Here is a 26,855-nt window from a genome sequence, read left to right on the forward strand (position 1 = left end):
AGTATGTTATCATCGCTCTGAGTAGCAGATGTTGGGAAGTGATTTTGACCTCTTCATTGTCTCCGTAAGAGAGCACTCCTGAGTAGCAGAGACATCCGAGACAATGTCTGCATAATCCTGTTTCAGGGCAAATGGAATGTGAGGATGAAACACGAGGTCAGTGATGGAGGGACTCACTACATTTACAGGGAGAGGGGACTCTAGAAATTGGGAGAAGGAAGGAAATATATTTTTAACTCAGGCAGGACTAGAGCCCTTTGCAAGTCGCAACAGGACAGCACTGTTCTCAAACGCATCTGATACAGAAAGAGAACAGTTCAGTTGCTGCAGATACATATAGATATAGGTTACATATAGATATAGGCTAGATTACAGACTGCTGCCAGGGAGGAAAGCATTCCTCTTCTCTCTCATCACATACGCTGGGTACAGATCTACTTTAACCTCACGAATGCGTCAGATGAATATTCCTTGGGTGCTGAGTACATACATTTGAAGGTAAATCTGCCCTAACCTTAACAATTATGCTACTTGTAAAGTACAATAAAGTAGAACGCACAAAGATGCCTACAGATTAAATGAAATGCACCTGAAAAGTCTTAAAGAATCACAGGAAAATGGGTTAGAAGGTTACTGATTTTGTCTCCCCACCCCCTCTTGACAGATATATCTAATTTGTTTTTAAAAACCTCCAGTGACAGACATCCCATATACTCCCAGACAATCCATCCCAGTATTCAACTTTCTATTTGCAACTCCATTCTTTGTCTAAATTTCCCTTGATGATTATTTAAATCCATTGCTTCTTATCCTTATCACAGCAGGACACGTAAAACAGCTTATTCCTTTCCCCTTTGGAGGACTTTGTAAAATATATAAACCAACTCATGACTTTTAATTATCCAATCTGACATTACAACACATCATCATTGTTCTCCATATCTCAGAAGATATTCAAAACCACTACAAGCAGCAAGGATTTTGGTACCTAGGAGTAACCTAGAAATCTTTCAAGCTGCTGGATGGATTCCCAACTGATGGTCATCTCAGCCAAAAGCAGGAAGATAATCAAGGACAAAGAAACCCATTTTCTCATTTATCAGGACAGGAGAGAACCCTCAGAGGTTTTTCTGGAGTAGAGCTGTCAGTCAACTTCTGACTTGCCTGATTATTCTTTTAACTGTCAGACAAGGAGCTGTGTGAATCAGGCTGTTCTGTTTAAGGAAATGTTTCTCGTAATCTCTCCCAATTAAACAGACTTAAAGTAACTCGCTTTCCAATACATTATGCTTGTACAAAGTTTGAAAGAAATGAATGCTGCTCTCAGTTTTATTAACTTTGTTCTTACTCTTGCACCCTGTATACAGCACTTACTAGTTACTCAAGGTCATTTAAAAGGTATTTTGTCTTAATTCTGGTAAAATCTTACCTTCTCTGGCTGCATATATTTCAATTAAGACAATGGATAGAGTCTTATTATCACATAAAATGAAACACTAAAATTCTCAAATGTTGATGAAAATAATTTTTGAATAAAACACTTCTTCATGGAAAGTACCAAGGAATGGCAAAACAATTTCAAGCAAAAGGCAGTTGACCATCATTCCAAAGACAGGTAACACAGACAATGACAGGGAGCTGAAAGCTAAAAACAAAAAGACAGAAATACGTGCCTTGTTTCCACATGACAGATGTGGTTCACGGCTGATATTCAGTACTTCTGATTCCACGCTTTATCCTAAGCCTCCAAATAAGACACCATGTAAGAGCATTATTATCAAATGACATTATGTATTTCCCTAACCTGAAGTATCTGATATTTCTCTCAAAAGAGACAGTGGTGGAAACTAGCTACTGATGTAGCTTTAAGGTCTCTTGCACATCTCGCATCCTACTCCTCAACCTCCACATACTTGTGTTGCAACGAACCCTGTATAAAAGGCAAATAAAGGGACCCAGCTCTATACATTTGGTCCTGTTCTGGACTGGCTTACGGCCATCTCCTTCCCTCTTTGCCTACAATCCCACTTAAAGGGCAACTTTCTCCCTTCTCTCCAAACCACATAAGCACTTGATTTCAGAGTTCTTTAGGCAGCAGCTCTGATTTTATTGTCAAGGGACTGGTTCGCTTTTTCCTGTCTCAAAAAGGGAGACGTCTGGCCACTTTCCAAGAAAACTGCAATCAGACATAAGGTTTGGTAAGAAAAATCAATGTTTGGCATTTATGGCTTGCTGAGAGATATGCAGTACACAAGAAAGTTGCAGTCTCAAAGAGATTAAAATCTGAATATCGCATTTTACTATGACCACAACGCAAAACACCTCAAGACAGAGTAACTGTTTTCAAGTGCATCCTACTAATTAAGAGCATGTTATTCATTGCCAGGTTTGTCAGACAGAGGATTTAAAAGGCTTTGCATGAAGGAAAACCAGCTGTTCCAACAGTATTTGACAGTGCATGCTAGTGGAGAGGGAGAGTGTGACGTCTTCCAAAAAGGGCGTCACTTATGAACTTTGAGAGCGGAACACAAGATGACATGCTGTGAGTGAAACTAAGTAGAAACTCAAGCACAGGTACTTTGGAACAAATACCTCACCATAGCCAACATAACATTGGCTAAAAATACAGGCAATGTTTCACACATCTGTTTGGTAAGTGAAGCTGTAGTAACAGAAGTAAAAGTAAAGCGATGAGCAGTCATCTCTAGCCATTTAAAATTGCATAACAACTCAATGGACACTTTATTTTAGTGATAAAAGGGTGTCAACATTCATATTACGCAGAGACCTGATGTGCATCTATGACGGTACCACAATATATCACAGAATGTGTATTGATTCAGTTTAATACCTTGGCTCTCAGATCATGGCTAGAAATGAGAGAAGTCTCTTTTTCAAAGCCTACACCTAGACTAGTGTAGTTTTTCAATCATAAAGTAGTTAAATATTAATTGCAAATGAAGATTCTGATGAAAACCCTGAAAGGAATATAAATCTAATAAGCAATTACATCTGTAGGTAAGTAAACAGCATGAGAATGTTCTGGAGTGACAAGTTTACACAATTGGTCATAGCCAGCACAGGTTCACGAGGAGAAAGTCCTGTTTAATTAACTTAATTTCCTTTTATGACAAGGCCACCCATCTAGCTGACCAAGGGAAGCCAATAGCTGTGGGGGTTTGGGATTTTAGCAAAACTTTTGATACTGTCTCTCACAGTACCCTATCACAGCTAGAGATGTCCGTAATACAATGGGCGAACAATTGGCTGATGGGTCGGGCTCAAAGGCTTACAGTAAATGGGGTGACATCAGGCTGGCGGCCGGTCACCAGTGGGGACCCCCAGGGCTCAATTTTAGGGACAATGCTCTTTCATGTTTCTATAAATGATCTGGATGCAGGAGGTGAATGTACATTTGCTGTTGTACTACATTAGGAGGAGCTGTGGACTCCCTCAAGAGCAGAGAGGCCTTACAGAGAGATCTGGATGGACTAGAGAGCTGAGCAATCACCGACCACGTGAAATTTAACAAGTGCCAGGTTCTCCACCTGGGACGGGGCAATCCTGACTGTAAACTGGGGGACGAGAGGCTGGAGAGCAGCCCTGTGGAAAGAGATCTCGGGGTTTGGGTTCATGGCAAGTCGAATACGAGTCAACAGCGTGCCCTAGCAGCCAAAAGGGACAACCATGCCCTGAGGTGTATCAAGCACAGCATTGCTGGTCGAGGGAGAGGATTGTCCCACTCTACACTGCACTACTGTGGCCCCACCTCCAGTAGTGTGTGCAGTTTTGGGTGCCTCAATATAAGAAGGACATCAAAATATTAGAACATTCCAAAGGAGGGCGACCTTGTCTCAGGGGCAACACTTACAAGGAGCAGCTGAGGTCACTTGGTTTTTCAGCCTGGAGAAGAGAAGGCTGAGGGGTGCCCTCAGCGCAGCCTACACCTTCCTCAAGGTGGGCAGCAGAGGGGGAGGTGATGATCTCTCTCTGGTGACCAGTGGTAGGACACGAGGAGATGGAGTTAACCTGCATCAGGGGAAGTTCAGACTGGACATTAGGAAAAAGTTTTTCACTGAGAGGGGGCTCACTCACTGGAACAGGCTCCCCACAGAAGTACTCATGGCACCAAGCCTGTCAGAGTTCAAGGAGCACCTGGACGATTCTCTTAGTCATATGGCTTAGTTTGGGGTAGTCCTGTGAGGAGCAGGGAGTTGGAATTAATGATCTTTATGGGTCCCTTCCAACTCAAGATATTCCATGATACTAATTACTTTACACACAAAGCTATTGGGTTGATTTATGCACCAGAGTGTTTGTATAAGAAGGTTTAATCAAAGCAATATCCAAATTTTGACAAAAAGTCCTTGGGAATTCATTTGGTGTGTTAGAGTTCAGTGGCAGTTACTGGAGGCTCAGAGTCTTCCACTCTGGGTGCCCAATTATGCAAAGAAAGCCTCCTCACAGCAGCAGTTTCCAGCATGGCAGGGCTCTGTCACAACCACCTCTGCAGAACACTGCCTAAAGACACCTTCCTCCACCTTGCAGCTGACCTCAAGAGTCACAGGCAGTTTCCTGCTCTGCGGGGCCCCACAGACGAGCAAAGTGGGCTTCAGACCACAAGGAGCTGAACAAGCACTAAGATCTCACCCCACCACAAAGTGCTGCAAGTAACACGGAATTTCTCCCAGCCCCTTCTCCTTCAGCAACAAGATCAATACTTGAACAAGACAGACTCAGCCAAAAGGTATCTTATCTGGCAGTTTTGTGATGGCCCCAGCTGGAAATGGGCAATTTGCCACATTGTAGAGGGCTTTGCTTTCTAATGGATCAATTATTTTAGCAAATACCACATCCTTTGTTTAACGCATTAGGTCTTAAAAAAATGTAAATAAAAAAATTTAGAGATTTCAGTAGCCTAAAAAACAGACTTCTGGACACAGACAGAATCGGAGTAACTTGACCACTGCTACCAGAAGTCTCACTAAAATTACAACACAAGTAGAAGAGAAGGGAAAATGCAAGGATAGAGAGCAAATAATTGTTCTCACTTCCAGAGCTGCTCCCTTTCTGGATGCTGTGATTCATCTGATCCTGGACTGGGAGCAAACGAGTCACAAGAAATCTATTTCTGAAGTTATGATTCCCCCAAACAACGCTTATACTTGTTCTATCATTTCCATAGCAACTAATATATTTGAAATGAAAGAAAAACTAATAAGATAAATGGGAAGCATAAAATATCTCGCGATAGTGTGGGTATGCGTAACACTAATTGTTAATGGTCTGCTTTGGAATGAGTTGCAAGTTGCCTTCTTCAGTAACGGCTTCTCCACAGAGAAGTAACGTGGTTCCACATATCTGTGTTACTAACACTTCACATTTCACCAGTAAAAAATTATTACCTTGTTCTTGAAGCAAAATCCACCTTTATCATATTTGAAATAAGTATCTTCTCTGACCACATTTTGAGTGGTGTTTCTGTTGAAATCATTACGAATTTGGGTTGCTAAAGAACCTTCTTTGGTACCATTAAGGACCTTACCCTTTAGCTTGAAGTTTTGCCATCAATCAGGAAATATGTTGAGTGACATGGATTTAGAAGTCACCTAATATCACTTCACACCAACCAAGGGATTGCATACAACCAGTTACACACTGGAAAGTTACTGTATGTTTGAAAAAGGTGACAACGTCATGAAATATAAGAGATTGAATATTTTTAAATATCTTTAGCTTCTTAACTTACCACAACAAAATTATTCTAAGGTGATTTGCTGATTTCATAGAATCACAGAATCATTTAGGTTGGAAAAGATCTTTAAAGATCATCAAGTCCAACCGTTAACCCAGCACTGCCAATTCCACCACTAAGCCATGTCCCTCAGCACCACGTTTACACATATTTTCTATACCTCCAGGGATGGTGACTCCACCACCTCCCTGGATAGCCTGTTCCATCTTCCAAATTAGAAGAAATTTCTCCTAATATCCATCCTAAACCTCCCCTGGAGCAACTTGAGGCCGTTTCCCGTTGTCCCATTGCCTTGCTCCTTGGGAGAAGAGATCAACCCGCCTTTCAGGGAGTTGGAGAGAGCGAGAAGGTGTCCCCTCAGCCTCCTTTTCTCCAGGCTGAACACCCCCAGCTCCCTCAGCCGCTCCTCACAAGACTTGTGCTCCAGATCCCTCACCAGCTCCGTTGCCCTTCTCTGGACCCGCTCCAGCCCCTCAATGTCTTTCTTGTCATGAGGGGCCAAAACTGGACATAGCCCTCGAGGTGGGGCCTCACCAGTGCCCAGTACAGGGGGACTGTCACTGCCCCAGTCCTGCTGGCCACACTGTTCCTGATACAGGCCAGGATGCTGTTGGCCTTCTTGGCCACCTGGGCACACTGCTGGCTCACATTCAGCTGCTGTCAACCACCACCCCCAGGTCCTTTTCCGCCAGACAGCTCCAGCCACTCTTCCCCCAGCCTGGAGTGTCCATGGGGTTGGTGTGACCCAAGTGCAGATCCTGGCACTTGACCCTGTTGTTATATTTCATTAAACACCTAAGACATGCTGAACGCATTTCAGCACACAGGCTGTTCTTTAAGGTATTCCAGACTTTGATTAAGATGCCCCAGTCAGCCAGTCACAGAGTTGAAGAGTACAGAGAATAATTCTGTGAAGTTCAACCAGGAGTAAGTTTGCGACATAAGCACGTAGGAGGCAGCCTCATTACATGCAAAGATAACAGGATTTACAGCACACACTAGATCTTATTTACTAAAAATCAGAAACAAGGAAAATATTGGAACACAGATGTCTTTTGTCAGTTATTACTTTTGATTGATAGACATTTTTAAAGTGAGCTGATGCAATATAATATGTTTAGAAATGAGGGTGGAAGCAAGACTTGCCTTAGTGCAGTCATAACCATCACCCTTACTGCCAATAAGCACAACAACAAAGTGGATATAAAACTATGAATGGGAAACTTTGTTGGAATATTTTTCCCAGGAGATACAAATATCACAGGTTAAGACATCTAAGACAAGTGAGTATTTTATTATTGAGACACACAAAATGGAAGCTTCATCCCACTCTCTGCCTGGGGCTGCCACTTCCCCCTTTTAATTAATAATTTATTTTTCAAGCAGAATTATACAACTTCCTACTTGTAGTTTTGTCTGAGAAATAATCCTAATGCTTTACTACATTCCTTATTATGGTTGCATGTTAACTCTTAAAGCTTTATCTGTGGGAATTTACCATTTCAGTGTTACTCCACCTTTGAGTTAGATATTACTTGCTCAACAGAGAAGATACTCTGGCATTCTTTTCATTGGGGCCTTATGTTACGCAGTTGAAACAGAATACCAGACTAATTCCCATGGCTACAAGATTGACTTAGCAAAGACTGGTTAAATAATTGCAAGCTAAATACAAAAGATGATTTTAAATCTTTGAAAAGATCTGTAATGCTTACCTCAATGACTCTTGTTTCAAAATCTTCATAAGTTTCTGTTGGTAGAAAAACAGGGTATTATATTTCCTTGTATTACTTGTCTATCAGCACAGCGTCCTGTAGGTGGTATAACTTAAAAAGGACACAATTTTCATGTAACTGCAATTTAGAAATTAATGTCAGCAGTAAGTAGAAAGTAAGAATAATTTGAAAAAATGTATCTAAAGTGAGCTTCTTTAGTTGCTTCTTTTTAAAAAGACCTCAAATGTTTTTTTTTTACTCCATTCATTCAATCTCTTTCAGAACAAGGTTGCTGAATAAAGAGCATATAGCTCTTATAAAGCACAGGGTTTTCTTCACTTCTTCTGTAAAGTCAACATTATGCGAAGAAAACCAGCTTAAAAATACCTTGTTAAAATGGTAACTACCCAGAAAGCATAATACTACTCTTGTTATAATTACAACACAGCTCCTCTTATAATTAAGAGATGACAGCTGTTAAATAGATTCATTGGGCTCTATTATTATATTACCACCAGCTGCAATCAATAGCTCATCTTTTTAAGTACCATACAGGCAGGGCAGTAACATGGAAACAGTCTCCAAAGACTGTCCAACTTAAATAACTAGCGTAGCACAAAGGAAGAAAAATAATAATTTTTTAACATAGTACAGCAAGACATACAAATTTAACTGCTTTGTTTGAACATCACACAGAAAGCAAAGGTGACAGAAAAACAGAGACATCTTCAGAATCTGATGAATATTTTGATCACAAGCTAAGCTATACTTCCTCTCCAAATTAAATCTGAAACTTCCTTTTGGAAATCACTGCAACTCACCACTTACATTGAAGCATTTTTGTTAAATTATATCTGACACTCTTCCTAACTCTTTCTAACTGCAGAAATGCTACAGAAAATAACTATCCACAGTGTGTTACGAAAACAGAAAGTTTTGGGTTTTCAGTGGCTGGCAGCGTAAACTGACTTCTTCCCTAATTACTGCTCTAAAACTGTAAATAAACCCTGAATTTCATATACACTGAGCAAATGCTCTAAGTGGTTACAAAATAAAAAGGTCAATCACCAAATGGGTCACTTCTGTTACGACCAAACTATTATCCAATATTGTTCAGAATATTCTGAAACTTGTATTAGACAATCAACAGGGATTCAAAGAAAACACAGGTATTTCTTGACATATATTTCTGTAAAATTCCAGAAAGGTGAGGGAGATAAAACAAAACGATACATCGCCACTTCAAATAATCAAGAATCACATAGCCAGACTTTTTTTTTTTCTCTATCAATTTCAAATTCTGCCCGAAAAAACGTCTTTGCAATCACAATTACAGCATCATTTATTTTGTCTAGTAACAGTTAAGGTGTTTTGCACTGTAAAATGAAGATCATTTCCATGTCACATCTGTGTTCAAGTCTTTTCCTCACAGTGGTAATGAAACCTGATGACCACACAAACACCTGAATATAAATTGCAAACATATTTGTTTTCTTTTATGCATAGTTATAATTGAGAGCATAGTTATAATTGATCTATATTTCAATACAGATACAGTTTCCACAAAGAGTGTCCTAGTATCAGCTTGGCTGTGGAATAAAACCTACTGACTTTCAAAACAATGGACAATGGAGTAAAATGCAATGTCTTGGTATAAGAAGCAGAAGAGATAACAGATCTTTCCAACATCCTGTTTTCCCAATCTATCTCATGAAAGAGTATTTCAGTTGTAACACAGAAGACCAGTATTAATTAAAGCATTTAATACTTATTTTATTTTGTGGAGTCACAGTGAGATTCTGGAGAAAGGCTTGGGAGTTGGAAACAGTATAATGGTGAAGAAGTGGGGACTCATTTCTTTACCAAACACTGCTTTAGCATTTACAAATAACCTCCAAGATGATTACAAACACGAGCATCTTGGCACAATTGAGAGATCTGTTGGTGTACAAGAAGCAGACTTCTAGCTCACAGCAGAGAATGTAAATGCCAACAGGCACTCTGCTCCCTCTCTGAAGCATCTTCAGTTGCAAAGAAACTCTGTAAACTTGGACAAAAAATAATTTTATTTCCAACTGAAAAATACTGTTCTTTCTCTACTCATAGTAAAGGTGTAGTGGAAGAAGATCTCTCTGAAAGAATGAAGGATATAAAATCACAGTATGTCTCCATTTATTTTTTTTTTAACATATTGGACAAGAACATATTTATGATTCCATGTATCTAATTTCCCATTTACGTTGACTTGTTGCAAAATATATTCCAAGATCCAAGCTTGCACCAGGAGACCATATTCCTGGACAAAGAGAGCTCCAAGAACATGTACCAGCCTAACTGCTAGAATGACTGGATTCTGAAATGAGCCTGAAACAGGAGTGCTAGAAAACATCAACTGTCTGTCATAGCTCATTTTACTATAAAAGCCTACAGAAAGATCACAATAAACATACAAGCATCATTAAGTGCTTCACATGGAAAAACATAGCTGAATATAAGTAACAACTCATCTTCATAGTTAATTAGTTGGGAAGGATTAGGCTTCTAAATGTTAAACAGCTACTATAGAATTTCTAGTGGTCTGAATAACAGCATTGTAAAAAAAGTTAAGGTATAGGACCTCTAGTTTCACTATGATATTTAACTAGCTAACAAATATTAGAAGTTCGTTCTTTCTTTAACTACATTCAAACTACGTCATCTTTAACCTTATTTCATTATATGAACCAGAAAATAAGGCTGATCTATCCCAGAGGATCTTTTAAGAAACTATAAAAAAAAACATAACTATATTTCATTCTCAAGACAATTGATGACACAGAAAGATACTTCCATACTTCAAGACTCCTATAATGTAATACAGTACTCTAATACAGTATAACATCACAGAGTCTGTAACGTAATGTAATAGTCTAACAGCTATACTAAACTAAGCAGTGATTTAACAAATTTCACTTGTGTTAACACAACTTCTTTGATTTAGCTGTCTTGGTTCATGAACAGGCATATAAGGGAACCATAAAATCCATTTTCAATCACAGAAAAAGTCTGGATCTCACTTTCTCCAAGCCCCTCATCAGAAAGGCTAAGTAAGACTAAGATAGATATTCAGTTGTCTTACCTCCATTAGGACCTGGGTCAGGAGGATCTAGAAGGACACCTCCCCAACACTTTCCACTCCATCCTCCTTCTCTCTTAACTTTTATTTTCCTTTTCTTCTCCCATGTATCTCTCTGCTGAACAATTTCAGATTGAATTCTCTCTCGTTCTTCTTTTTTTCGTTGGGTAACTGCCTGGACTCTCCCACTTTGTATCACAGGAGCATTAAGACCAGGCCAGAGGAAACCAGAACGTCCTTAAAAATAACAAAGAAAAATTAGATTTTTATGCCAAATTAGGACTGAAACTCTGTACACTGGAAAAATGCAATAAAATGGAAGGTTCTCATGTATTTCAAGTGTGGTTTATGATACAGAATTTATATTTAAAACCCAAGAACATATATCAGGATTTCTTTTAAAAGACAAAAATATTTCAAGCAGCTCCGACACCACAGAAATTAAAAGAAATTTATCAATTTATTAAATCAAGAAACACTATACACAAAAATGTCAATACATGTCTTCAGCCCCGTATTTGTGAATGTACCTTCACCAATCTCCTGGCCTCTATTGAGATTCTTCCTTAGCTTTTTCTTCCTTCTCTTTCCTCTTCCTTTCTTTACTCCCACGCCAGTCTCTGCCAAAGCTCCTTTCCACAGCTCATCAGCTGTCACTGAAATAAAAAAAGCTTTCATAAGTAATAGACAAGTACAGCTTATATTGGAAACTGAAACTGAACAAAAAAAGCCCCTTGAAATGTTAACTCTTGCTTGACCTTTGCTGGGATTCAAACTGTGGGATTACTGCCCTGCAGTGATTTCCTACGATGTGTGTATGTATGTAGTACATACATGTGCCTCTATTCCTGATCGCTGCAATCAGACAGGCACACAGCCAGGTGCACGGCTTTAAAAGGATTTTCAAAATCCGTTTAAAGGCAAACATTCCTAAACACTAACCACTAAGGTATTAATTTCCAGGTCATTAAAAGAAAATAATTTGTTAGTAATTCAGAGCAGCAATATCTGTAAACACTTATCCAAAGATAAATATTGATGATGGTTAACTGGAATCACTCCTAAAAATAGCCAAGAGTTAGCTTGCTTTAAAGAGCCACAAAACACAAGAAGTTAACCAAAACCACAAATCTGTATCCGTTTTCATGTTCTGGGAAAACACAAGGTCCCCCTTATTGCCTGTATAAATGCAAAGGAATGGAAGGAGGAAGGAATGTAAGACACTAGAGAGCCTCAGAACAGAGCTCAGGCTCTGGCCAGGCCTCCGCACTCAGTGGCCGTGTCCAGGACGTCCACTGTCTTGGGATGTTTCACCCAACAAAGGAGAGCGTGACTTAGGAAGCATGGATTTTGTAGTTAACAACAAACTACTATTTGCCCAACTGATGGGAATACAGCATATTGGAAGAGGTCAAGACTAGTCTGGAAGAGACTTCGAGCAACCTAGTCTGGTGAGAGGTGTCCCTGCCCATGGCAGCGGAGTGGGACTCGATGGTCTTTAAGGTCCTTTCCAACCCAAACCATTCTATGATTTTATGATCCTCATAACTTAGACAAAAACAAACTACACCAAAATGAAGCTGATGATGTGAAGAAGACACCACAGCCAAGAAGGCTATTGCCATGGAATACACAAGCTTCACCATTGTTATGTTCACATATTAATCCTATTATGTGTTTCACCCAGGGGCAATGTTACTATGGCAGTTTATATCTCATCTCCTCTGATCAGAAACTGATTTTGTTTATTTAAAAGTAGACAAAAAAAGTCTGTAAATGCTTTTAGTCAGTTTCCCCACAGAAGTTCATGCTTTTTGGATTAACACATGTGAGAGATCCTGCCCCACAGACCAGCAAACGCACTGGAACTGCTACAGTGACAACACAGTGAGAGACAGGAGTTATCCAGGACTTCCAGAGGTACCACTACGTGCCCAGCTTTACTTTTATATTGAGTTAACTTTGTATAGAGTGTGAAGGTGGCTCTGTCAAAGATATGACGCCCGTCTTTTCAGTCAAAAATCCTTTTCAAGGTGGGATGCATAAATGTGATTCTTTTTTTGAAAAATACAATCCTGAGACAAGTAATCAAAGCTCCGTACACTGGAAAGCAAGTATACAAGGAAGGACACACAACCATACAAGTCCAGGAAGCTACAAAATAATATTCCCTCAAGATGGACAAGAGCAGGATAGCCTAGAAAGTCACTACATACCCCAAATAACACATTGTATGAATAGTACAACAAGCCAAAGTATGTCATACAGATTTCGTAAGTATTACAGACAAGTGGAAATTGTGTATTACAGACAAGTAGAAATGCCCATGGATTGCACAGTAACATGTATCACACTTCTTATATTCTGTGAGGCAAGAATTGTACTTGCTCCTGAGCCAACAGACCCAGCGAGATGAGGTCAGGCTAAGTCCAGTTTTGGCCTCAAGCACCACACAAATTCTGACAAAATTAGAACCAGAGAAAAACATCATGTTTGGTACCAAAATGCAGTTCATCTAATCAGTCTATAAAAATATCATTATGTACCCTGATTTTAACAAAACACATCAGAAGCCTGTGGGCTACAGAGCTGGGAGTTCTGTATAAGATGGCAGATATCACACTGATTTTAAAACAACGTGACAAGAATGGAATGTGGACGGGATAGGCTGCAGTCAAGAAGATTACAGTGGTGGGGACACTGCTTACAACAGACAGACAACACAGTGATGAAGAAAATAAAAATCTGACCATCAGCTTGGCAGCAAAGCACCAAGATGGGTGGAGAACATACATAGAGGCAGGTGACAGCTCTTGTAGCAGAGGAAATAACCCAAACAGAAATGAGGATTGCTGTAGTGCTTTCCACATTTGCAGAAATGCTCTGAAATGAAGACAGGACAGCAGGAATGCAGCCTCTTAGTGATTTGTGACCTTGCCTTTATTTTGCCTTTATAAAATGGGAGGCTGCCTGCATTCTTCCAGAGCTAAAACAGACCCAGTCATGAAAGTCACACTCTTTTTTAGTCAGTTACCCAAAAGATACTAACTAAAAAAAAAAAAAAAGATAGTGTCATATATAAGATTTTAATTTATGACCTAGAAGATCCACTACTGAATTTTGCTGAAAGCATGCAAGCCGATCACTAACAACTGCCAATAGTAAGTTTGTATGAGAGCACTCCATTCTGCTTAATCTACATAAAAGATGTTTATAATATTTTGAAAAGGATTTGGTTTTGTGTCTTTTTATACTATCCCTGAATTTCAGGAACCAGACAGCCCTAGTGCTTACTTCAGAGGAACATGAATATTAGACCATACCTCAGTAACTCACAAGTATTACCAAAAGGCTGTAAATCATATCAGAAAAAAGTATCCTAGATCCTGATAAACTGAGATGAAAAGCAGATTTCTTTGCCTCCTGCAAGATGAGTTCCCAGCTTGCTTAGAATATAAGCTACAGCAAAAGACAAATAGCAGTAAGTTGGAAAATTGAAGGGAGTAAAAGGAGAAGAAAGGACCAACTTTGTACAGCTAAGCAGGCTCACTTCTTCCAGTTACAAGTCATTTTTCCTTAAGTTTTTTTGATGAAAATACTCTTGTGGCAGCACAGTAGCAGAGATTCAAGGGCATTAATATTAATGACATAAAAAAAAGATGAAAGAACGTGTTATAATAAACATGCTTCTCTGAATGTACTGTTGCCCACTAATGCCATTACATCTATGCATCTGTATTACCTTAAGGAACCTTAAGTCAGGTCTTTGAATCACTAACATTCTCTCCCAGGTTTCAGCTTGGAACACATACTTTTATTAGCAGATGAATTCTAAAAAGGTATGATATTTCAACCACTTTCCTTCTCCAGATACCAATGGTTTTGGCACCATCTCCAAACAAAACCAGGATTTGGAAAAAATACTTCACACACATGAAATATGAAAGAGTGTCTGCAAAGGGAACATGCTGCTTACGTATTCTATTAGAAATTGCTGGATAAACCACACAATCTAGACTCAGCTGCTTAATGGCCACAAGAAGACATTTTTTCTTGGAGGCAGGTCAAAGGCTTAACAATCAACTCCTCTAGGAGCCAAGTCTCACAAACCTCACTATACTCAGGTGCAGAGGGCATTTCCTTGACCTTGCCTTCTCTGACGAACACATGCTTACCCAAGAGAATGCACTTGTGTCAGATCATTTACATGGGTTCAAAAGCAGCCAAACATTTCAAAGAAGAAAAAAAGCCACCTAGAACTATAAATTAAAAAAAATTCCATGTCACAAATCACTGAAGGTTGTCAGGTTTTTCTAAGGGAGCATTCCTACATACACATCCAATTCTTACCTTCTTCCCATAGCATCAGCTGCTGTTGGAGATGGGATGCTCAGTTAGATGGACATTCAGTCTGATGAGACAAGGTTTTTCTCATGTTCTAGAAGTTAATTTTTAACTTACTCCTCTAAGACACTACTGTAAGGTATAGTTTTCATATTAAGTATCTGTTGTTTTTGAAAGATATTTCTGAAAAAAAATCCAATATGGACTCCATAAGTTCTTAGAAAAAACATGTTTTCCTATTACCTCACCACAACTGGAAGCTCTGAGGATTGATTAAGAATAGGCCAAGCGTTAAACAGGTAGGAAAAACAAATGATGGCTTAGTCTGCCCTCAGAGCTGGTCTCTAGGTACAGCTGAAATAGGATGAGAATAGAAAAACCAGTATGCCACTTATTTGTACAACTTTGCCCCTTAAAGGTTCCAGCTGCAGCATGAGACGTGATTGTACACAACGTTAAAATCAAACCCATACCCACCCTTCTGTTCTCTGACATGGCTGTACTGTCACAAGGCTACTGCTATGGCCAACGTTGTAAGGAGGTACATCTCTGGTAAGAACTATGCAACAGCAAAAAGTCTGCTCGTGTTCCAGACAGCTTATAAACAAATTCTTCAATACTGAGAATTGCATTTCAGTGTTCCTTCTGAACAGGCAAAGCCTCAAGAGAGAGATCATTCTGGTGGTATTCATGAACAACTAGTATTAAGCCATCATTCTCAAGCAGGATGTGCTGAGAATCCAGAAAGATAATGAAGTCAATCATTCTACCACTTTGATTATACAGCTAGTATCTAATACTGGTATTGAGGTAAACACTGTAACCCACTCACTTTTAAATTACAGAAGTTCTCAGTGACAATTCAACTGCAAATAATTTTATATCCCATCAAATAAGAATTTTTAACATGGCACGGACATGATGAAACTAAATCAGTAAGCAGTCTCATCACTGAGGCAGAGCTGGATTATTCCAATTAAACTGGGTTTTATGATCTCTCCAAATAAGAACTGCAACCCTGTTTCATCAGAGATAACTGAAATAACCTACAGGAGTTCTAAACGTTAGGCTTTCCTTGTAAAATGGCAGTTTTCTTCAGAAGCCTAGAAAGCCCAAGAGCAGTTAATTTTTTCTATAGTAGAACTGGGAAGAGAACAAGATTTGCTGAGCCACCTCATATAAGTAGAAAAAATTCCTTCCTTTCCATGTCTGAGAAGCAAAGAATAATTAACAGTGCCTTCCCTCTCAAAATTTCAGAGCCAAGGTGAGAACAGCAGCCTAAACCTGGGTCTATAATAAAACTTTTAATACTCGGGCAACCCCTGGTATGACTGCCAGAGTAGGCCTTCCAGTGGCAACACATACTAGAACAGCATTTCAGTCTGAAATTCCAGGTTCCCTAGTAAGGCACATATTCCCTAATAAGGCATATGAGCTGCATATACAATCATAGTATCACAGAATTCCAGGTCAGAAGGGACCTCAAGGATCACCTAGTTCAACCTTCCTTGGCAAAAGCATGGTCTAGACAAGATGGCCCAGCTCCCTGCTCAGCTGAATCTTAGAAGTGTCCAATGTTGGGGAATCCACCACTTCCCTGGGGAAATTATTCTATTCCAATTGCCTGGAGAAGAGACGGCTCCGGGGAGACCTCATAGCAGCCTTCCAATATCTGAAGGGAGCCTACAGGAGAGCCGGAGAGGGGCTCTTTGTCAGGAAGTGTAGTGACAGGACAAGGGGTAATGGTTTTAAATTGGAAGAGGGGAGATTTAGATTAGATACCAGAAAGAAATTCTTTACTGTGAGGGTGGTGAGACACTGGAACAGGTTGCCCAGGGAAGCTGTGGCCGTCCCTGGAAGTGTTTAAGGCCAGGCTGGATGGGGCTTTGAGCAACCTGCTCTAGTGGAGGTGTCCCTGCCCATGGCAGGGGGGTTGGAACTGGGTGATCTTTAAGGTCCCTTCCAACTCTAACCATTCTATGATTCTATGATTCAATGGCTGATTGTTCCCAGTGTGAAAAATTTTCTCTTGTGCCAATCGGAATTTCTCCTGGAGTAACTTGTACCCATCACCCCTTGTCTTTTCCATGTCACTCCTTGTAAAAAGGGAGCACAAGTTGCAGCTTACAGAACAGAACTACAGTACACAAAAATCCAAGCTAAAAAACTAATAGTAACATGTTAAAAGGCTATTTTAAATGCAAATTAGGCCTACAAAGGCAAAAATCACAGTGAAGCAGAAGCAAAAAAACCAACAAGAACCAGTAAAACAAGTTAAATAGACCTCAGATTTTTAATGAACTCACACCCATCAATGAGACTGGCAGGACAACAGCAACAAAAGTACCTGGTTTTTTTTTTTCACTCCTTTGCAAACACATTATGAAATAACGTATTTCTCATAACTGAGCATAAAGCTTTTTTCTCTATCAGTCAATAACAAACGGTCAGGTATTAAGTGACACAAAGTTAGACATCGGTTAAAAAAAACCTTTGTTTTTGATACAAACTAACACTTAGAATTTTCAATTCATATTAATGCTAAATCTATTTTGATTTAAAAGAAACTTCCTTGAAGGAGTCAGGACCATGTGCTAATATGAATTTGCCGGTCGTTTTAAAAATACACAGAAAAGAATGACTGTAGAATGATTTTTAAATAGTGTTTGTATTTAGCTATCCACAACCAGCACAGCTGTATAAACATGTAATATCTTACACACAATACCTGATGAGATATTTTCACATTTCAAAGTTTATACAAGAGAAATCTGAACTTCAGGACAATTATAGCCTACCTCATGTGACTGCTCAATTATGGTATGGAGAGAAAAAACTGGTGGCTCGATCCAGCAGCTGCCTGAAGCAAGCCCAGGAAGAATTTGTGAGCGGAGCGAGGTAGATACAGCTGGCTTAGGACAGGAGAGAGAGGGCATAAGGAAGCAACGGTGATCCTCACATCCAAAGGAAAAAGATCCTTAAGCTTAATTCAATAGTTAAGAATTTATCCGGAATCTGGACATCCGAGTGCTACTTGATTTGAAGGTGCAAGGTCCTGCACCTGAGTTGGGGCAACCCCCAGTATCAACAGAGGCTGGAGTAACTTGTACCCATCACCCCTTGTCTTTTCCATGTCACTTCTTGTAAAAAGGAAGGGATGGAGAGCAGCCTTGCTGAGAAGGGCTTGGGGGTACTGCTGGATGAAAAGCTGGACATGACCTGGCAACGTGCTCTGGCAGCCCAGCAAGCCCCCTGCATCCTGGGCTGCATCCCCAGCAGCGTGGCCAGCAGGGCGAGGGGGGGGGGCGGAGATTCTGCCCCTCTGCTCCGCTCTGGGGAGACCCCCCTGCAGTGCTGCCTCCAGCTCTGGGGCCACCAACATCAGAAGGACATGGACGTGTTGGAGTGGGGCCAGAGGAGAGCAGGCGGAGAGAGTCAGGATTATTCAGCCTGGAGAAGAAAAGGCTCCAGGCAGACCACTGCCCTGTCAGAGACATGGGATTGAGTGCACCCTCAGCAAGTTTGCCGATAACACCAAGCTGCGTGGTGAGATTGACACACTGGAGGGAAGGGATGACATCCAGACTGACCTGGACAGGCTGGAGAGGTGGGACCATGCCAACCTCATGAAGTTCAACCAGGCCAAGTGCAAGGTGCTGCATGTGGGTCAGGGCAATCCCAGGCACAAATACAGGTTGGGCAGAGAATGGATGGAGGGCAGCCCTGAGGAGAAGGACTCAGGGGTGTTGGTGGATGAGAAGCTCAACATGAGCCAGCAACGTACCCTGGCAGCCCAGAAAGCCAACCCCATCCTGGGCTGCATCAAAATAACTGTGGCCAGCAGGGCAAGGGAGGGGATTCTGCCCCTCTGCTCTGCTCTTGTGAGACCCCACCTGGAGAACTGTGTCCAGCTCTGGAGCCCTCAGCACAGGAAGGACATGGACCTGTTGGAGCAGGGCCAGAGGAGGCCATGGAGATGCTGGGAGGGCTGGAGCCCCTCTGCTGTGAGGACAGGCTGAGAGAGTTGGGGGGGTTCAGCCTGGAGAAGAGAAGGCTCCGGGGAGACCTCAGAGCCCCTTCCAGTCCCTAAAGGGGCTCCAGGAAAGCTGGGGAGGGACTCTGGATCAGGGAGGGGAGCCATAAGATCAGGGAGAAGGGTTTTAAACTGAAAGAGGGGAGATTGAGATGAGATCTGGGGAAGAAATTCTTTGCTGTGAGGGTGGTGAGACCCTGGCCCAGGTTGCCCAGAGAAGCTGTGGCTGCCCCATCCCTGGAGGGGTTCAAGGGCAGGTTGGACGGGGCTTTGATCAACCTGGTCTGGTGGGAGGTGTCCCTGCCCAGGGCAGGGGGGTGGCACTGGATGATCTTTAAGGTCCCTTCCAACCCGAACCATTCTATGATTCTGTGATTCTATGATTATTGTGGCCTTTCAGTACTTAAAGGTGGCTTTTAAGAAAGATGGGGACAAACATTTTGGTAGCGCCTGTAGTAACAGGACAAAGGACAATGGTTTTAAACTAAAGGAGGCTGGATTTAGACTACATAAAAGGAAGAAATTTTTTACAATGAGGCTGGTGAAGCACTGGCCCAGGTTGCCCAGAGACATGGTAGATGCCCCATTCCTGGAAACATTCAAGGTCAGGCTGGACGAGGCTCTGAGCAACTTGATCTAGTGGAAAGTGTCCCTAGTCACTCTGTGTCTGTGGGGATGGTGTGTGAAATTAGACGGCCTTTAAAGGTCCCTCCCAACTCAAACCATTCTATGATTCTGTGACTTCAACTTTGGTCTCACATTTTCTGCAAAAATATATGTATCTCTGTTGTTTTGTTTTGTTTTTTCCCCGCAAATTCCATTCCACCACACACCCCTCAAGCACCTTTCTGTTTCCAGCCCCCTCCCCATCAGAATGTAAAAGATTCCTAGGACAGAGGTTGGCACAGAGCAGGCTACGTGAACTACTCTAACCACCTAGGGTTTGGCAATGAACTGCAATTTAAATCACTTCAGTCAGGAAAAGGAGTGCTCAACTGTATTTTTAAATCTGGGCCCTACAGTGTCTTCCCTTCTCTCTCCACAGTCTTATAAAACATGTTTAATAACAATATCCTTAACTACAGAGCATTTAAGAGAAAGGTGCTAGACAAAAACGTACACAGAGCAGCTGTCTTAAGAGCAAAACCTACAACTCATTTCAATGGCTGAACATAAACCAAACACGAAGCAAGTGATTTAGATGTTAGTTTTAATTGCACATATTAACATTTAATTTAAAGCACAATACTTATCAGTTGCTGGAAGCATTCCCACAATTACATTAAATACCTAATTCCAGAACAAACGAAGTGAACCATCCAAAACAAAGATGGAGCCTGATTTCATACCCCATCATAACCTTCAGCTGAACTCATATACTGTTCAAAAACTGTCAGCTCAGTCCATATCACCAGTTATTCCTCACAAGTTATGTTTCTAATAAAGCATTTTCCTGTTAGTTTTAAAAGTGGAAGTTTTAAGACTTAGCCTGTTTAAAGATACTTATTTAACTATTAACTAGTTAAAATATTAACTATTTAACTCTTTTAATAGGTTGAATCCTCTCTCCACAATTCAAAAGGGAATATTGTGCAGATGATAATACAAACAGATTTATTTATGACAGAAAAATGGAACAATGGCATACTAATACTGGATGGATCACTTATTGCATGAAAGATTCTAAAGCAGTTTCATCAAAATCAGTATGTTCATCCCAAATGAGAACTATCTTTGCTACTTCCTAATCTCTGAACTGCCACTGGCTGCCATCATGTAACATCACAGTTTCTTGGCTGCATGTCTAATCCCAGCCTGCAAGCAGAAAAACATGGATCAGTAAGAAATGAGATACAGTGCTGGATTACTCTCAAGTTTCCTAAGTAACCATGCTCAAAATGTTGTTTTCCTCAACTGCAAAAAGACCCCTTACATTCTAAATGGAAGTGTATGATGCATATCTGATACTGAGTTCTGCTGAAATACAACAAGATGATAAAAAGCTGCCCCTCCCCAGTGCTGTCTTAAAAAAAAAAAAAAAAAAGGCTGCTTTAGCAAAACACGTGTTGCTCTTTGCAACTCTGCCTCAAGCCTCTTAAGATGTCATCTTCCGAGGATATGACCTGTTAATTCCAGGGCCTTTATTCAAACCTAAGAAGTAGAGAAGAATATAAAGCATTCAGTCCAGACAGCCCACTACTGAGTGACTCAAAATTAATTTGGATAGCAGGGTGTGTCTAACTGTGGAATTGCAAGAATCTGGACATTGAAACGTCTGAGAAAGACAAAGACTACTGCAAGACCATAAAGAGGAACCTGAGTAAGAGACCAGTACCATGGGACAGATATAAAACAGTTTTAAGATAAACTTCACAGTCTGAAAATTAGAACTGTACATAGATTAAATGTTTCCACTGAAAATGTAAGCTCATTTCTACTTCTCACTGCTGGCCGTATCTCCACAATAGCGCAACCTGAAAAAACTTCATCTACTAACAAACTTTCTGGCTTGTGTTTGTTTTTCTTAATACAAGGCTGAAGCTCTACCTGCCTATTCACAGAAGTTAAATGATACAATAAAAAATGCAGAAGTTCTCATTATGTGGACTGCAGAAAAAAATTATTTAGGTGTGTTTGCAAATTTGTTGGCAGCAAAAGATGCCTACAAACTAACTATTATTCCCATAGGATAGCATGGGAAAATTCTGGGCAACTTCCTCAAAGCCAGAAACAAATCTATTGCATTATGGTAGTACAACAAAACCTCTGGAGCTGGAAAATGTTATTCTGAAAGATGCATTCATACTGCTACACAGACACAGTGAATAACACCACTTACCTGCAAACCTCGAGCACACTTTCACAGTGCATTCGGTATTAGAATCCAACATTTTTTAAAACTGGCAATTTAGCACAATGCCAGCAGGAAGCTGCAGACATGGGATTTTTCAGGTTAGAATTCAAAGCCTGAACAAATCCAGTTAGAAACCCAGTCATTAACAGACTAAAAACTTCTTAGCTTAAACAAAGAGCCAAAATGGGTGTAAATTATCCTGACAAACATCTGAGAAACAGTATTGTTTTCCTAACAACAACAAAATAAATAAACAGGACCTTAACATAGCAAGTGCTACCATCTTTGGAAGGTTGGTCTGATTATTAAAGCTTTCATTTGCAGCTTTTTTTTTGTTTTTTTAATAATAAGTATTTTGAAGCTGGCCTCGGTGTCACCAGATGGATATGGAGAACAGAGATTTCAGTGAGGTTTGCAAACTAAACACCATTGGCCTGGCTCAGTTCCTCAAAACAAAATAAAAGCCAGAGGCCAAAGCACCTTCACAAATGTTACACTGCACAGTAACAAATCAAAACCCAGTAAAATAGCCCACCCCATTAAGTACAATTAACTGTAAGGCATGTAATAGTCACTCTCCTTTTTTCTGACTAAAAACACACATGCACACACAGGCATCTGCCTTGTAAAAGGGGAAAAAAAATAAAAGCAGTTGTATACTTGGAGCTCTTTACATCCTTAATGCTGAAACATCAAAACTCTTCATATGTTACTACTGACAATGACAAGTAACTGTTAATTTGGAGTGTTCATACTGAAAAAAAATTCTTCAAAAATTGAAAAAATAAACATTTTTTTCACCCTGATCCTCAAGTTAGGCATGGTAGAAAAAATGAACAAATTTAATCCAAATAAAACTCATGCAGAACTACAAAAATTTAATATAAAATATAATTAAGGAGCAGGCTTTCAGGAACTGATGTTTCCAAAGAACACAAACACAGAGATTTGTACTGAGTACAAGCAAAGCCTGCAGAGACAAAACGTGTTACTCTCAGTATGATTTTATATTGTTGGTCTAAAGGATTCTCCCTTGATTGTTACAATGTAGTTCTATAACCTCTGAAAAATCATCATATTCCCTATTCTGTATTCTAACTTAAGAAGAAACATCACCTAGCAACAGAGAAATTAAGTTGTTCTTTTCATTTGTTCCCAAGGGTAGCTAATAGAATTAATACTGCGAGTAGGAAAGCATAATTTTTATGTAGTCCCAGTAATCAAATAAAAGTCCTTTATTCTCACACTCAGATAGAAAACAGATGTTGAGAAAATTATGCTTGCTGGTTTGGATGATTGGAGTCAAAGCTAACTCCTATGGCTGGGATACCGTCAAGTCATTTCAGTATTCATGACATATCCGCATGCCTCTCTCCGTTGCCTTCAGGAATGACATCTGAATGACATTCAACCCAATTCCGTGGTTATCGAATGTAAACGGTCTATATTTCACATTTTCCTCATCTACAGGTCACAGAGATACATACTTCTTCCATTAAACATATAGCACTTTTTATCAATGTTTCTCAACAACTGAAGCTTAAGCATCTGTTCAGAAAGTCTGGATTAGTGGGATTTCCCAGCCTGTGCCAGAGCACAGAAATGTACCGGGAACAGGGAAAACTGATCTCTCCTCCCAGACAGAACCTGGACTGAAACAGGCACAAGCAAGACATTACCCGCGAATACCAGGTCCATTAAGACACACTGAAAAAGGAGGCAAGGCTTTTCAGCGGAAGTTAGTTATTTTTTAAACATGATCTGAAAAACCTCAGGCCCTTCCACATCTCTAAACAAGGACGTGAAATTGTTAAGTAAATGGAAACTGAATCGCTTCCCATGGTGGGGAGGATGGAAAGGAGAAAGGAGGGAAGGACAGAAGCAAAGCCAGGAATAACAAAGATCATTTGAAATTACTTCATTGCAAACCCACTGAAGTATGTCACTGGACAAAGCCCTGTGTATGTTTCTGCTAGAGCTGCAGGAGGCAGCTATCAGGCTAAGGATCCCAGACTGCCCAGGATAACTGCAATTCCTCTCATTCAGTTTAATGCCTTCTATTTAAATGAGTTAAACTATTTTAAATAGTTAAGTTGAAGGTACAGATGACCCTATCAAGAAGAGCATGTTAATATTTTTTAAAGTACGATGGAAGAGAATGAGATAGAAAAGTACAGTCACCCTTCTCAGTCACAAAGGACTGTCATTAGGTTGACATTTCACTTGAAAATTTTCACCTAAAATGGTCTTATGTGCATTTTTAATGTTACCACTTCTGAAGCAACTGTACTGCTACAGGATATGAGTGATTTATACTGTTAATATCTACCTCATTTGAATTTTGAGGATTTTATTTTTTTCCTCTGTAAGAGAACCGTTCTTAGAATAACTGTACTTTGAAGTATAAACCCCTCAGTTTTCCAAATCTGACGGCTACTATCTCTGCTGAATACATAAAGGAGGTACACTGAAATTCTTCCAAGTTGGTGCATCTTATCTATTAACCAATATTTTTAGGTAGATTGCCTAAATATAACTCATTTAAAATTTTATTAAGTTAAACAATGGAGATGCCATAACAGCAAGCATTTTTAATTCAGTCATCTAAGAAGACAGCTGCAAATTTCCTGGTAAAACAGATCTCATGTAGACTTTGTGAACACAAACACAAGAATAATTAAGGAAACATCTAACCTACAAATTGTAATCACATTGCAATCACTTGCAGTGCATATTTTAAATTTAAGATAAACAAATTAACTTCTTACATATTCTTACCTTGCAAGTGCTTCAGTGCCTAAATGTTCTAAATGAATTTTTCCTGCAGTTGGCATCCTTACAAAACCGTTACCACGCAGAGCCTCTGGCTCACACGGCAGCCTTTTGAGACCTCTCTACCCTCAGTGGTTTAAAATCAGTCAATGGTTAAAAATTTACTGGATAAGACAAAACAGCCAGCCAGCATGACTGCTTCAACCCCATTTCTTTAGCAAATGTAAAGAAAACAAATACATTATTCTCCCACTCAAATGTTGAGAAGAACAAGAAGATACCACCAGTTTTGAAAGCCTAATTTTGCAGAGCTCTTATATTCTACGCATTACAAACAGCCAACTTTGACTCTCAGACTGCTGCAGTTATCTCCTCCAGAGATTATGTTCATACTGTTCCTTCTCTTCCCCTGTGGGACAGGATAAGGAATCACAGCAGATGGAATGGCCCCTCAGTTCCCTCGGTTCACAGTCCCAAGCAGGAATTTAAACAGCCACCACTTCTCAATTATGTTAAGCACGTGTGTAATTCCTTTCAGGACTGGAGGAAAATACTGCAGCTGGCCAGACAAGCAGCAGGACATTATAAGCAGTTTTTGTTTAACACATTATTGCATTTCAGTTATTTCATTTTTGAGACAGCACAGCTTGAACAGTATCTCTTGCCTGTGGATCAAATATCATTTGGAAAATAAACACACAATTTATATTCTCAATAAAGGACTAGGAAACAGAGGGGAAGGTGTTTTCCCCTTCCACCCAATGATGTATAGTAGATGGATTCACTGTGACATAAATCAAACCCTTGCTTGCTATTAAAAGATAATAAACTGACCTTGTGCATGCACTTCTGACAATAGCTGTAGTTGCAACTGTAATCTTAGGAGATAGGTAATTAGAGTAGATACAAAAAGCTACCATACATAGATTTTCATGACTGTATCTCTCCAAAGCAAAATTTTTTTTTCTTCTTCTGTTTATTACAGATAATAACTTTAATCCAACTTAAGACTTACACCTATTGAAGAAACTGCTCTGTCTGCATTGCTGGACTGTCACATTCCAGGGGGCAGAGATGGAACAGCGTGTCTGGAAGGCCCACGCCAGGCTAGAATACGAACAGCAACTCCCTTTCACTGGCACGGAAGCAAACCCTGAGAATGAAGACAGAAAGGTGTTTATATACAGGACATCTTCTTCTTTAAAATAAAGCATTTCCTGCAAATATACACACCAGAAGAAAAAAAACAGTAATATTTACTCATACAGTTTAGTTTCCAAAGGGAATCAGACTTGAACCTTCCATCTTGAAGTGCAAAGCGAGTTGCAGGAGGGAGGGAGGGGAAATACTGCAATAGAAAATGTCATGAAGAGAAGGCGGCCAGAAGGGTTCTAACATATCACTGCTAGAGTGGGAACATCTGAAGGGAGGATATAAAGAAGACAGAGCCATGCTCTTCTCACCGGTGCCCAGCGACAGGACAAGAGGCAATGGGCGCAAATTTAAAAACACAAAATCCCATGTGAACATAATAAAACTTTTTTTTTTTTAACCACTGTCAATTGAACACGGTCCTGGGTAATCTACTCTAGTTGACCCTGCTCGGAGCAGGGAAGGTTTCCATCATCCTCCATCTGAAAGATGATCTCCAGAGGCTTCCAACCTCAACTGGTCTGTGATTATGCTAATTTGTGAACCTGACTTACACTCTGGCATCCTGAAAGATGAATGTACCTTCCCCACGGCCCTCCGTATTTGATTATTACCAAGCCAGTCAATTACACGTGCTCTCAGCATCTCCAAGCCAGTTTACTTCAATAGAGCATACACAGTGGTGCCTTTTCTGCCAGGTGGCTCAGCTAATGCAGAAGGGTTGCTATTCTGTTAGCTAAAAGGAGCACATAAAAACTGCTAGGGCTCAAGTGTTTACCTACAATACCGAAAGCAAGATATACTGTCACTTATTGACCAGCACAAAGAGGTGGTTCTTCAGAAAAAAGGATTCCATATTTTTTCTACTTCTGCAATCAATCACTCCAAACACCATGCATATTCAACAAACTAAAAAGAGCTATACTGTCTTGAAATCAATTATTCAACATGCTATTCAGAAAATTATAATAAAAAATAGTAAAAATCTACTTCTTCCTAAACTACATTTAAACTCAACCTTTACAGCTAGATTTTAAAAGCAGAAAATAAGCATGATTTCTGTCATGTTCTGTTAGCAACCAGTATCAATAAAACAGCAATCTATTTCTTGAAGT

The 26,855-nt window shown here is 40.1% G+C and overlaps 1 protein-coding gene across 2 annotated transcripts in view; it reads right to left on the reverse strand.

Moving 5' to 3' along the window:
- The window catches only part of MRPS5 (mitochondrial ribosomal protein S5), a 66,513-nt gene that overhangs the window by 33,610 nt on the left and 6,048 nt on the right, over positions 1-26,855 (reverse strand). For both annotated transcript variants that reach the window (XM_074150431.1, XM_074150432.1), the window contains 4 exons: positions 25,604-25,741; positions 11,116-11,241; positions 10,589-10,822; positions 7,471-7,505 (listed from right to left, as the gene is read on the reverse strand). In XM_074150431.1, the coding sequence (XP_074006532.1) occupies positions 7,471-7,505; positions 10,589-10,822; positions 11,116-11,241; positions 25,604-25,741 (533 nt within the window). The remainder of the gene's footprint in view (positions 1-7,470; positions 7,506-10,588; positions 10,823-11,115; positions 11,242-25,603; positions 25,742-26,855) is intronic.

This window comes from Numenius arquata, chromosome 7 (assembly GCF_964106895.1).
Source record: "Numenius arquata chromosome 7, bNumArq3.hap1.1, whole genome shotgun sequence".
Lineage (NCBI taxonomy): Eukaryota > Metazoa > Chordata > Aves > Charadriiformes > Scolopacidae > Numenius > Numenius arquata.